Source organism: Oncorhynchus nerka, linkage group LG12 (genome assembly GCF_034236695.1).
Source record: "Oncorhynchus nerka isolate Pitt River linkage group LG12, Oner_Uvic_2.0, whole genome shotgun sequence".
In the NCBI taxonomy this organism is placed as follows: domain Eukaryota; kingdom Metazoa; phylum Chordata; class Actinopteri; order Salmoniformes; family Salmonidae; genus Oncorhynchus; species Oncorhynchus nerka.
This window is the reverse complement of record NC_088407.1, coordinates 17,682,999-17,695,203: the sequence shown is the minus strand read 5'-3', so window position 1 is coordinate 17,695,203 and position 12,205 is coordinate 17,682,999. Positions and strand designations below refer to the sequence as shown.

The window sequence follows — 12,205 nt, the reverse complement described above, 5'->3', positions numbered from 1 at the left end:
TTGAATGTGTACATGCAGGGCTCTGCATTTTATCACTATTTCATTCTATTGTTACGTATTTAAACATTTTCAAACGTCTTCCTCATCTCTTTTTCTCTCTACCCCAACCCTATCCCTCCATCAATCCCTCTCTCTCTCACCTGCACGGTGCCTCCCTTCAAGATGGAGATCTTCACCCCACGCACGTACACATGCACAGCCTTCAGGTAGGAGATGGTTGGTTTGTTGAAGCGGTTCTCGTTGTCAGCATGCACCTCGTAGTGAGGCACTGACGTGTGGTTACAGGGCTCTGACATCAAGTAGCTGCAGTTCCCCATGAAGTTGTACTTCTTCTTGTCGAAGGTGGTGTAGTGAGGGTCACCAGACGCGATACAGGTAGAGGTGTCTGGGGGAATAGTGATTATAAAGTTGGGAGTGAGATTAGTAATTGGCTGGTGGAAATAATACTGACTCAGTGTTCACATAGTTGGGTTATTATTTTCACCAAATGATGCCTGACAAAATGTAAATAGTGTTTTCCAAGCTGAACATAATACATGTATACTGTATATAAGGCTGTCTGTTTGCATAGCTAGGAATCAAACTCTAGGAACGATCCACTTTACTGTAGGTTGGATGTTCCCCTGGGTTTCACGATGGAACTCCTTACCAATATAATAGATTTGATAAGACTTTCATCTTTATACAAGTTATGATAACTGAGCTAATACAAGTTATGACAACTGAGCTAATACAAGTTATGACAACTGAGCTAATACAAGATCTCATAACTTAGCTAAAACAAGTGATGATAACTGAGCTAACACAAGTTATGATAACTGAGCTAATACAAGATCTCATAACTGAGCTAATACAAGTTATGATAACTGAGCTAATACAAGTTATGATAACTGAGCTAATACAAGTTATGACAACTGAGCTAATACAAGATCTCATAACTTAGCTAATACAAGTTATGATAACTGAGCTAATACAAGTTATGATAACTTAGCTAATACAAGTTATGATAACTGAGCTAATACAAGTTATGATAACTGAGCTAATACAAGTTATGATAACTGAGCTAATACAAGTTATGACAACTGAGCTAATACAAGATCTCATAACTTAGCTAATACAAGTTATGATAACTGAGCTAATACAAGTTATGATAACTGAGCTAATACAAGATCTCATAACTTAGCTAATACCAGCTATGATAACTGAGCTAATACAAGTTATGATAACTTGGGCGGCAGGTAGCCTAGTGGTTAGATCTTTGGGCCAATAACTGAAAGGTTGCTCAATTGAATCCCCGAGCTGACAAGGTAAAAGTCTGTCGTTCTGTCCGTGAACAAGGCAGTTAACCCGCCATCACTGCCAATAAGAAATTGTTCTTAAAAACCTCTTAAGTGTTGGACCCCTTTTTTTCAATTTTCGCCTAAAATGACATACCCACATCTAACTGCCTGTAGCTCAGGACCTGATACAAGGATATGCATATTCTTGGTACCATTTGAAAGGAAACACTTTGAAGTTTGTGGAAATGTGAAAGGAATGTAGAAGGATATAACACATTAGATCAGGTAAAATATAATACAAAGAAAAACCCACCGTTTTTTTGTATTTTTTTGTACCATCGTGTTTGAAATGCAAGAGAAAGGCCATAATGTATTATTCCAGCCCAGCTTCATTTTAGATTTTGGCCACTAGGTGGCAGCAGTGTATGTGCAAAGTTACAGACTGATCCAATGAATCATTGCATTTCTGTTCAAAATGTTGTATCAAGACTGCCCAAATGTGCCTAATTTGTTGATGAAAAACTTTTCATGTTCAAAACTGTGCACTCTACTCAAACAATAGCATGGTATTCTTTCACTGTAATAGCTTCTGTCAATTGGACAGTGCAGTTAGATTAACAAGAATTTAAGCTTTCTGCCAATGTCAGATATGTCTATGTCCTGGGAAATGTTCTTGTTACTTACAACCTCATGCTAATCGCATTAGCCTACGTTAGCTCAACCCACCAATCCTGAAGAAGTTTTAACTGACTTGCCAAGTTAAATAAAGGTCAAATAAAAACTCAGCTAATTCAAGTTGTGACAACTGAGCTAATACAAGTTATGATAACTTTGCCTAACAATGTATTATAACTCAGCTAACAGTACCTTTAGGATAGCAGGCTCCGTTGCGACACTCCTCCGTGGGAGAGCAGGAGTTGTCCACACAGTCCAAGATGTAGTTTCCAGCACAACGACACAGCTTGGAGCAGCCGTCCCCAAAGATGATCTCTCCTGGCTAAAAGGACAGAGACAGGTAGAGAGGAATTGTTAACATGTTGTTTTGACAATATATATATATATATTTGGTCATTTATTTGTGCATTCTGTGAACATTTGCGTGTGTTCCTTGTGTTGCTGGTAATTTTCTAAGTATATTTGTGATGTGCTGAGAGGAGCACTATCAATATCCATGTGAGTGGACATTCTGGACAGTAAAAGTACTGTATCGTATAATATTGTATCATATTGTGTATCACATCGTATATATTGTGTATCATATATCGATTGGTATGCCGTATTGTAAATCATTCACAAAATTGTATATCACATTATATTGTGTCATATTCAATCACACAGTACATTCTTAACCACAGACTAACAATCCCAGATGGTCTCGTACCTCATAGTAGTCACCTCCCTCCAGACAGCCACATGTTTCTATGGGGACACAGCGTCTGCCTTTGAACACAAAGCCTGGCTTACAGAAACACGCGCTGATACAGGAGCCAGTGCAGTTGGTGGAGGGTTCCTTACAGCTGGGGATGCAGGCAGGGCCACACTCTATATACTCAGCATTGGGAGGGCACGTCACTATTGGGGGAGAGAGGGAGAGGAGGATGGGGGAGGCAAAGAAGAGAGGGTAAGAGGGTGGGGCGGAAGGGAGACAAGGGGTTAATATCAGGAATTATTGGGTTACCAATTAATTGATTTGTGCAAATACAGAAAGCGGTTTCTGATTCTGATCGTAAGAATGAGAACAGATGATTGTCTGTTAATTTCACCTGGTGGTTTTGTGGTAGTAGGTTTGGGAGTAGTTGGTTTAGGTGTAGTTGGTATGGGAGTAGTTGGTTTGACTGTAGTTGGGGCTGAGGGACAGAGGGAGACAGCATGAGACATAAGAGAGAAAGACATTATAGCCAAGTCTCAGATCTGTTTGTGCTGTCTGGTCAACTCATATGGTCACAGCCTGGTCACCTCCCCTACCATCCAAGAGGTCAGATGTCAAAACACCATTCTGAGTGTGTGTGGGTGTTTGTACGGACTGTTTATTTCAGGGAACTTACTTGTAGGGTAGCAGTCCAGCTCTCCTCCCTGGACCTTACACTCGTGCATTGGAGGGCAATCAGAGGGATTGCAGGTGACGAAGGGAGCGTTACAATAACATTTCAGCTTACAGTCCTCCAGGTACCACTCCTCACCAGGCTGGAGGGAGGGAGGGAAGGAGGAGAGATGGAGGGAGAGACAATAGTTCATCATTGGTTGGTTGCAGGTTGGTTACATACACGTCACACACACAAAGTCCATCAGCCGACACACAACACACTCACCTCGTAGTACTGTCCGTTGGTGCCTTTGCAGCCACAGGAGTTCTCTTTGACACACTTCCCGGCGCTGAGGACGTAACCAGGGTCACACACACAGCCCTCTGAACAGGGAGCATCACACCCTGTGGAGGGTCTGGAGGCACAGCTGGGCTGGCAAGGGGCGGCACAGGGCACGTACTGACTGTTGGGGGGGCATGTCAGAGCTGGAGAGAAGGAGGGAAGAGGAGACATTAGGAGATAGGTCTATTTAAAACATGACTGTCTCTTAATAATGACGTTGTTGATTATACGGAACAGTACTGTTAGAGTGTATTGTTTGGTCTTTGATGTGCTAATAACAGCAGGGTCTTTGGTGAGTGAATGAATAATTATTATTATATTAATCACTGCAATTTCCATCTTCATCATCAATATCCGTCTCTTCCTTGTTATTATTATGTATAACATGTATCTGTAGCAGGGTTGGGGTCCATTTCATTTCAATTCCAGTCAATTCAGGAAGTACTTTAAAATACCAATTCCAATTCTCTTTAATGCTTTTCAGTGAGGGACACTTGGAATGAGAATTTGGTTTACTTTCTGAAATGACTGGAATGAAATGGAATTGACCCCAACACTGATCTGTACTCACGGCAGAAGGTGCTGTTCCTCCAGGTTCCGATGGTGACTCCTCGGTCCTGACAGTCGTTGACGTACGACTCGATGGACTCACACAGGATGGGTTGAGCACCATCCAGCTCGCACAGGTCAAACAGACAGTCCTTGAAGAAACTCTGAAATAGACACACATAAACATATGCGTGTCTTCGACTTGCACACAAAGCTTGGAGGTTTGGTTACTTAAGTGACAAAGTTGTTTGAATTGAATTAAGCGTATTTAAAAATCTCTGCACTAAAAATGTCTATATATTTAAAAATGTTTTTCTTGGTTGTGAGATTTCACACGTTAAACAAACGTTTGTTGAATCTTGAAGACAAAATATGATATGACCCTATATACCGTACATTACAGTAACATCTCACATTAGGTAAGACACTATATACCACACATTACGGTAGTTACTCACATTGGGGTTGACCTTAGGGTGACAGACAGCGAACGGTCCGTTCTTGTCCAGTAGCATGCCGCAGTAGCCAGAGCTCTCATACCTGTCCAGTTCATCATCAGTACAGCCTGGGATGGTGGTGTTGGGCTTCTTGTTACAACTGGAGTCAGAGACAGGGTGAATCAGTCATGTGTGTGTGTGTGTGTGTGTGTGTGTGTGTGTGTGTGTGTGTGTGTGTGTGTGTGTGTGTGTGTGTGTAACTGGTGGTATGACTCACTTGGGATCTGTGACCCAGCTGTGTCCAAAGTCATTGGGGTTGGTGGTCAGAGAACCGTCGGGTTTCCTGAAGTCATCGTTGGAGTTTCCGTTGTAGTCTCCACACAGTCCACACAGCTTGTCCTTATAGCTAAATACAGAGGAGCAAATAGTCCGATGAGTCAAGCATTTTTCTAGAATATTAATGACAAAATTATAAAATTAAAATATTACAATGTGAGAACTTTCTACTTGGTTTTTATTTTACGTTGTGCTTATTTTAATGGTATATCATGTCGGGGTCACCAAAACCGTAGAAAGAAACCAAGCTGCATAGACCCCATTTATGGTCTCTCTCTCTGTATGTGTGTGTGTGTGTGTTCTCTTCAGTGTGTGTATGAAGCAGTTTTGACTCACTCCTTGATGACCTTGATGTCCATATAGTGGTTTCCGTCATATCGTACGGTCACACCAAAGTCCATGGCTACAGTGTAGTGTTTACCAGACTTCAAAACAGACACGCCTGTAGCTGGGGTCAGTGGGATGTTCACATTGATACCATCCAACTAGGAGGAGAAGAGGACACAGACGTGTTAGTGAGGGGCACTTCATTTCTTATGTTTTTTAGCTTCCTCTTTATAAGCTGTTCTGTGTTTTTATGAATTTGATGCATTTAATGCTGCTCAGGAATTTCCCTTCGGTGGCAAGAAATATTTATTGAATACAATGACAAACTGTTCTTGACAGTGTATGTTACTTCATATTGAATGTGTACATGCAGGGCTCTGCATTTTATCACTATTTCATTCTATTGTTACGTATTTAAACATTTTCAAACGTCTTCCTCATCTCTTTTTCTCTCTACCCCAACCCTATCCCTCCATCAATCCCTCTCTCTCTCACCTGCACGGTGCCTCCCTTCAAGACGGAGATCTTCACCCCACGCACGTACACATGCACAGCCTTCAGGTAGGAGATGGTTGGTTTGTTGAAGCGGTTCTCGTTGTCAGCATGCACCTCGTAGTGAGGCACTGACGTGTGGTTACAGGGCTCTGACATCAAGTAGCTGCAGTTCCCCATGAAGTTGTACTTCTTCTTGTCGAAGGTGGTGTAGTGAGGGTCACCAGACGCGATACAGGTAGAGGTGTCTGGGGGAATAGTGATTATAAAGTTGGGAGTGAGATTAGTAATTGGCTGGTGGAAATAATACTGACTCAGTGTTCACATAGTTGGGTTATTATTTTCACCAAATGATGCCTGACAAAATGTAAATAGTGTTTTCCAAGCTGAACATAATACATGTATACTGTATATAAGGCTGTCTGTTTGCATAGCTAGGAATCAAACTCTAGGAACGATCCACTTTACTGTAGGTTGGATGTTCCCCTGGGTTTCACGATGGAACTCCTTACCAATATAATAGATTTGATAAGACTTTCATCTTTATACAAGTTATGATAACTGAGCTAATACAAGTTATGACAACTGAGCTAATACAAGTTATGACAACTGAGCTAATACAAGATCTCATAACTTAGCTAAAACAAGTGATGATAACTGAGCTAACACAAGTTATGATAACTGAGCTAATACAAGTTATGACAACTGAGCTAATACAAGATCTCATAACTTAGCTAATACAAGTTATGATAACTGAGCTAATACAAGTTATGATAACTGAGCTAATACAAGTTATGACAACTGAGCTAATACAAGATCTCATAACTGAGCTAATACAAGTTATGATAACTGAGCTAATACAAGTTATGATAACTTAGCTAATACAAGTTATGATAACTGAGCTAATACAAGTTATGATAACTGAGCTAATACAAGTTATGATAACTGAGCTAATACAAGTTATGACAACTGAGCTAATACAAGATCTCATAACTTAGCTAATACAAGTTATGATAACTGAGCTAATACAAGTTATGATAACTGAGCTAATACAAGATCTCATAACTTAGCTAATACCAGCTATGATAACTGAGCTAATACAAGTTATGATAACTTGGGCGGCAGGTAGCCTAGTGGTTAGATCTTTGGGCCAATAACTGAAAGGTTGCTCAATTGAATCCCGAGCTGACAAGGTAAAAGTCTGTCGTTCTGTCCGTGAACAAGGCAGTTAACCCGCCATCACTGCCAATAAGAAATTGTTCTTAAAAACCTCTTAAGTGTTGGACCCCTTTTTTCAATTTTCGCCTAAAATGACATACCCACATCTAACTGCCTGTAGCTCAGGACCTGATACAAGGATATGCATATTCTTGGTACCATTTGAAAGGAAACACTTTGAAGTTTGTGGAAATGTGAAAGGAATGTAGAAGGATATAACACATTAGATCAGGTAAAATATAATACAAAGAAAAACCCACCGTTTTTGTATTTTTTGTACCATCGTGTTTGAAATGCAAGAGAAAGGCCATAATGTATTATTCCAGCCCAGCTTCATTTTAGATTTTGGCCACTAGGTGGCAGCAGTGTATGTGCAAAGTTACAGACTGATCCAATGAATCATTGCATTTCTGTTCAAAATGTTGTATCAAGACTGCCCAAATGTGCCTAATTTGTTGATGAAAAACTTTTCATGTTCAAAACTGTGCACTCTACTCAAACAATAGCATGGTATTCTTTCACTGTAATAGCTTCTGTCAATTGGACAGTGCAGTTAGATTAACAAGAATTTAAGCTTTCTGCCAATGTCAGATATGTCTATGTCCTGGGAAATGTTCTTGTTACTTACAACCTCATGCTAATCGCATTAGCCTACGTTAGCTCAACCCACCAATCCTGAAGAAGTTTTAACTGACTTGCCAAGTTAAATAAAGGTCAAATAAAAACTCAGCTAATTCAAGTTGTGACAACTGAGCTAATACAAGTTATGATAACTTTGCCTAACAATGTATTATAACTCAGCTAACAGTACCTTTAGGATAGCAGGCTCCGTTGCGACACTCCTCCGTGGGAGAGCAGGAGTTGTCCACACAGTCCAAGATGTAGTTTCCAGCACAACGACACAGCTTGGAGCAGCCGTCCCCAAAGATGATCTCTCCTGGCTAAAAGGACAGAGACAGGTAGAGAGGAATTGTTAACATGTTGTTTTGACAATATATATATATATATTTGGTCATTTATTTGTGCATTCTGTGAACATTTGCGTGTGTTCCTTGTGTTGCTGGTAATTTTCTAAGTATATTTGTGATGTGCTGAGAGGAGCACTATCAATATCCATGTGAGTGGACATTCTGGACAGTAAAGTACTGTATCGTATAATATTGTATCATATTGTGTATCACATCGTATATATTGTGTATCATATATCGATTGGTATGCCGTATTGTAAATCATTCACAAAATTGTATATCACATTATATTGTGTCATATTCAATCACACAGTACATTCTTAACCACAGACTAACAATCCCAGATGGTCTCGTACCTCATAGTAGTCACCTCCCTCCAGACAGCCACATGTTTCTATGGGGACACAGCGTCTGCCTTTGAACACAAAGCCTGGCTTACAGAAACACGCGCTGATACAGGAGCCAGTGCAGTTGGTGGAGGGTTCCTTACAGCTGGGGATGCAGGCAGGGCCACACTCTATATACTCAGCATTGGGAGGGCACATCACTATTGGGGGAGAGAGGGAGGGAGGATGGGGGAGGCAAAGAAGAGAGGGTAAGAGGGTGGGGCGGAAGGGAGACAAGGGGTTAATATCAGGAATTATTGGGTTACCAATTAATTGATTTGTGCAAATACAGAAAGCGGTTTCTGATTCTGATCGTAAGAATGAGAACAGATGATTGTCTGTTAATTTCACCTGGTGGTTTTGTGGTAGTAGGTTTGGGAGTAGTTGGTTTAGGTGTAGTTGGTATGGGAGTAGTTGGTTTGACTGTAGTTGGGGCTGAGGGACAGAGGGAGACAGCATGAGACATAAGAGAGAAAGACATTATAGCCAAGTCTCAGATCTGTTTGTGCTGTCTGGTCAACTCATATGGTCACAGCCTGGTCACCTCCCCTACCATCCAAGAGGTCAGATGTCAAAACACCATTCTGAGTGTGTGTGGGTGTTTGTACGGACTGTTTATTTCAGGGAACTTACTTGTAGGGTAGCAGTCCAGCTCTCCTCCCTGGACCTTACACTCGTGCATTGGAGGGCAATCAGAGGGATTGCAGGTGACGAAGGGAGCGTTACAATAACATTTCAGCTTACAGTCCTCCAGGTACCACTCCTCACCAGGCTGGAGGGAGGGAGGGAAGGAGGAGAGATGGAGGGAGAGACAATAGTTCATCATTGGTTGGTTGCAGGTTGGTTACATACACGTCACACACACAAAGTCCATCAGCCGACACACAACACACTCACCTCGTAGTACTGTCCGTTGGTGCCTTTGCAGCCACAGGAGTTCTCTTTGACACACTTCCCGGCGCTGAGGACGTAACCAGGGTCACACACACAGCCCTCTGAACAGGGAGCATCACACCCTGTGGAGGGTCTGGAGGCACAGCTGGGCTGGCAAGGGGCGGCACAGGGCACGTACTGACTGTTGGGGGGGCATGTCAGAGCTGGAGAGAAGGAGGGAAGAGGAGACATTAGGAGATAGGTCTATTTAAAACATGACTGTCTCTTAATAATGACGTTGTTGATTATACGGAACAGTACTGTTAGAGTGTATTGTTTGGTCTTTGATGTGCTAATAACAGCAGGGTCTTTGGTGAGTGAATGAATAATTATTATTATATTAATCACTGCAATTTCCATCTTCATCATCAATATCCGTCTCTTCCTTGTTATTATTATGTATAACATGTATCTGTAGCAGGGTTGGGGTCCATTTCATTTCAATTCCAGTCAATTCAGGAAGTACTTTAAAATACCAATTCCAATTCTCTTTAATGCTTTTCAGTGAGGGACACTTGGAATGAGAATTTGGTTTACTTTCTGAAATGACTGGAATGAAATGGAATTGACCCCAACACTGATCTGTACTCACGGCAGAAGGTGCTGTTCCTCCAGGTTCCGATGGTGACTCCTCGGTCCTGACAGTCGTTGACGTACGACTCGATGGACTCACACAGGATGGGTTGAGCACCATCCAGCTCGCACAGGTCAAACAGACAGTCCTTGAAGAAACTCTGAAATAGACACACATAAACATATGCGTGTCTTCGACTTGCACACAAAGCTTGGAGGTTTGGTTACTTAAGTGACAAAGTTGTTTGAATTGAATTAAGCGTATTTAAAAATCTCTGCACTAAAAATGTCTATATATTTAAAAATGTTTTTCTTGGTTGTGAGATTTCACACGTTAAACAAACGTTTGTTGAATCTTGAAGACAAAATATGATATGACCCTATATACCGTACATTACAGTAACATCTCACATTAGGTAAGACACTATATACCACACATTACGGTAGTTACTCACATTGGGGTTGACCTTAGGGTGACAGACAGCGAACGGTCCGTTCTTGTCCAGTAGCATGCCGCAGTAGCCAGAGCTCTCATACCTGTCCAGTTCATCATCAGTACAGCCTGGGATGGTGGTGTTGGGCTTCTTGTTACAACTGGAGTCAGAGACAGGGTGAATCAGTCATGTGTGTGTGTGTGTGTGTGTGTGTGTGTGTGTGTGTGTGTGTGTGTGTGTGTGTGTGTGTGTAACTGGTGGTATGACTCACTTGGGATCTGTGACCCAGCTGTGTCCAAAGTCATTGGGGTTGGTGGTCAGAGAACCGTCGGGTTTCCTGAAGTCATCGTTGGAGTTTCCGTTGTAGTCTCCACACAGTCCACACAGCTTGTCCTTATAGCTAAATACAGAGGAGCAAATAGTCCGATGAGTCAAGCATTTTTTCTAGAATATTAATGACAAAATTATAAAATAAAAATATTACAATGTGAGAACTTTATACTTGGTTTTTATTTTACGTTGTGCTTATTTTAATGGTATATCATGTCGGGGTCACCAAAACCGTAGAAAGAAACCAAGCTGCATAGACCCCATTTATGGTCTCTCTCTCTCTGTATGTGTGTGTGTGTGTGCTCTCTTCAGTGTGTGTATGAAGCAGTTTTGACTCACTCCTTGATGACCTTGATGTCCATATAGTGGTTTCCGTCATATCGTACGGTCACACCAAAGTCCATGGCTACAGTGTAGTGTTTACCAGACTTCAAAACAGACACGCCTGTAGCTGGGGTCAGTGGGATGTTCACATTGATACCATCCAACTAGGAGGAGAAGAGGACACAGACGTGTTAGTGAGGGGCACTTCATTTCTTATGTTTTTTAGCTTCCTCTTTATAAGCTGTTCTGTGTTTTTTATGAATTTGATGCATTTAATGCTGCTCAGGAATTTCCCTTCGGTGGCAAGAAATATTTATTGAATACAATGACAAACTGTTCTTGACAGTGTATGTTACTTCATATTGAATGTGTACATGCAGGGCTCTGCATTTTATCACTATTTCATTCTATTGTTACGTATTTAAACATTTTCAAACGTCTTCCTCATCTCTTTTTCTCTCTACCCCAACCCTATCCCTCCATCAATCCCTCTCTCTCTCACCTGCACGGTGCCTCCCTTCAAGACGGAGATCTTCACCCCACGCACGTACACATGCACAGCCTTCAGGTAGGAGATGGTTGGTTTGTTGAAGCGGTTCTCGTTGTCAGCATGCACCTCGTAGTGAGGCACTGACGTGTGGTTACAGGGCTCTGACATCAGGTAGCTGCAGTTCCCCATGAAGTTGTACTTCTTCTTGTCGAAGGTGGTGTAGTGAGGGTCACCAGACGCGATACAGGTAGAGGTGTCTGGGGGGAATAGTGATTATAAAATTGGGAGTGAGATTAGTAATTGGCTGGTGGAAATAATACTGACTCAGTGTTCACATAGTTGGGTTTTTATTTTCACCAAATGATGCCTGACAAAATGTTGTTGTGGAATAATCAGAATTTGTTGGTAACATAGGTAAGATGTTTTATATTCATCATATGTTTGTAAGTTACTTCTCATCAGAATGGTATTTTTGTATAATACTGTGGCGAGGTTGCAGTTATCTGTTCTATGTCAAGACTAAGTTGCATGGGCCGCAGAGAGGGGAGAGGTCAAGGGATCATCATGTGTAAACATATCTTTGGCTCCACAATGTCTGTGTGCCAGTCAGTGTGTCTCTGTGATCTTGTCAAGATAGGATGAATTTGATATATGCCTGTTGATATGGAGGATTGGTTTATGGTTCCGAGTTTGAGAAAGGAGACAAAGCTGAACAATTAATTATGCCGATGCTGTCTTATCCTGTGTATCTTTGCTATAAAG

At 41.6% G+C, this 12,205-nt stretch overlaps 1 protein-coding gene across 1 annotated transcript in view; it reads right to left on the bottom strand.

Annotated features, from left to right (window-relative positions):
* LOC115139040 (IgGFc-binding protein-like) overlaps positions 1–12,205 on the bottom strand; it is a 116,834-nt gene that overhangs the window by 90,967 nt on the left and 13,662 nt on the right. Inside the window, 21 exon segments of the mRNA XM_065025316.1 lie at positions 141–385; positions 2,148–2,277; positions 2,662–2,852; positions 3,044–3,127; positions 3,326–3,464; positions 3,590–3,789; positions 4,218–4,359; positions 4,654–4,792; positions 4,910–5,038; positions 5,305–5,453; positions 5,791–6,035; positions 7,817–7,946; positions 8,330–8,520; positions 8,711–8,794; positions 8,993–9,131; positions 9,257–9,456; positions 9,885–10,026; positions 10,321–10,459; positions 10,571–10,699; positions 10,969–11,117; positions 11,456–11,700. Coding sequence (XP_064881388.1) covers positions 141–385; positions 2,148–2,277; positions 2,662–2,852; positions 3,044–3,127; positions 3,326–3,464; positions 3,590–3,789; positions 4,218–4,359; positions 4,654–4,792; positions 4,910–5,038; positions 5,305–5,453; positions 5,791–6,035; positions 7,817–7,946; positions 8,330–8,520; positions 8,711–8,794; positions 8,993–9,131; positions 9,257–9,456; positions 9,885–10,026; positions 10,321–10,459; positions 10,571–10,699; positions 10,969–11,117; positions 11,456–11,700 — 3,341 coding nt within the window.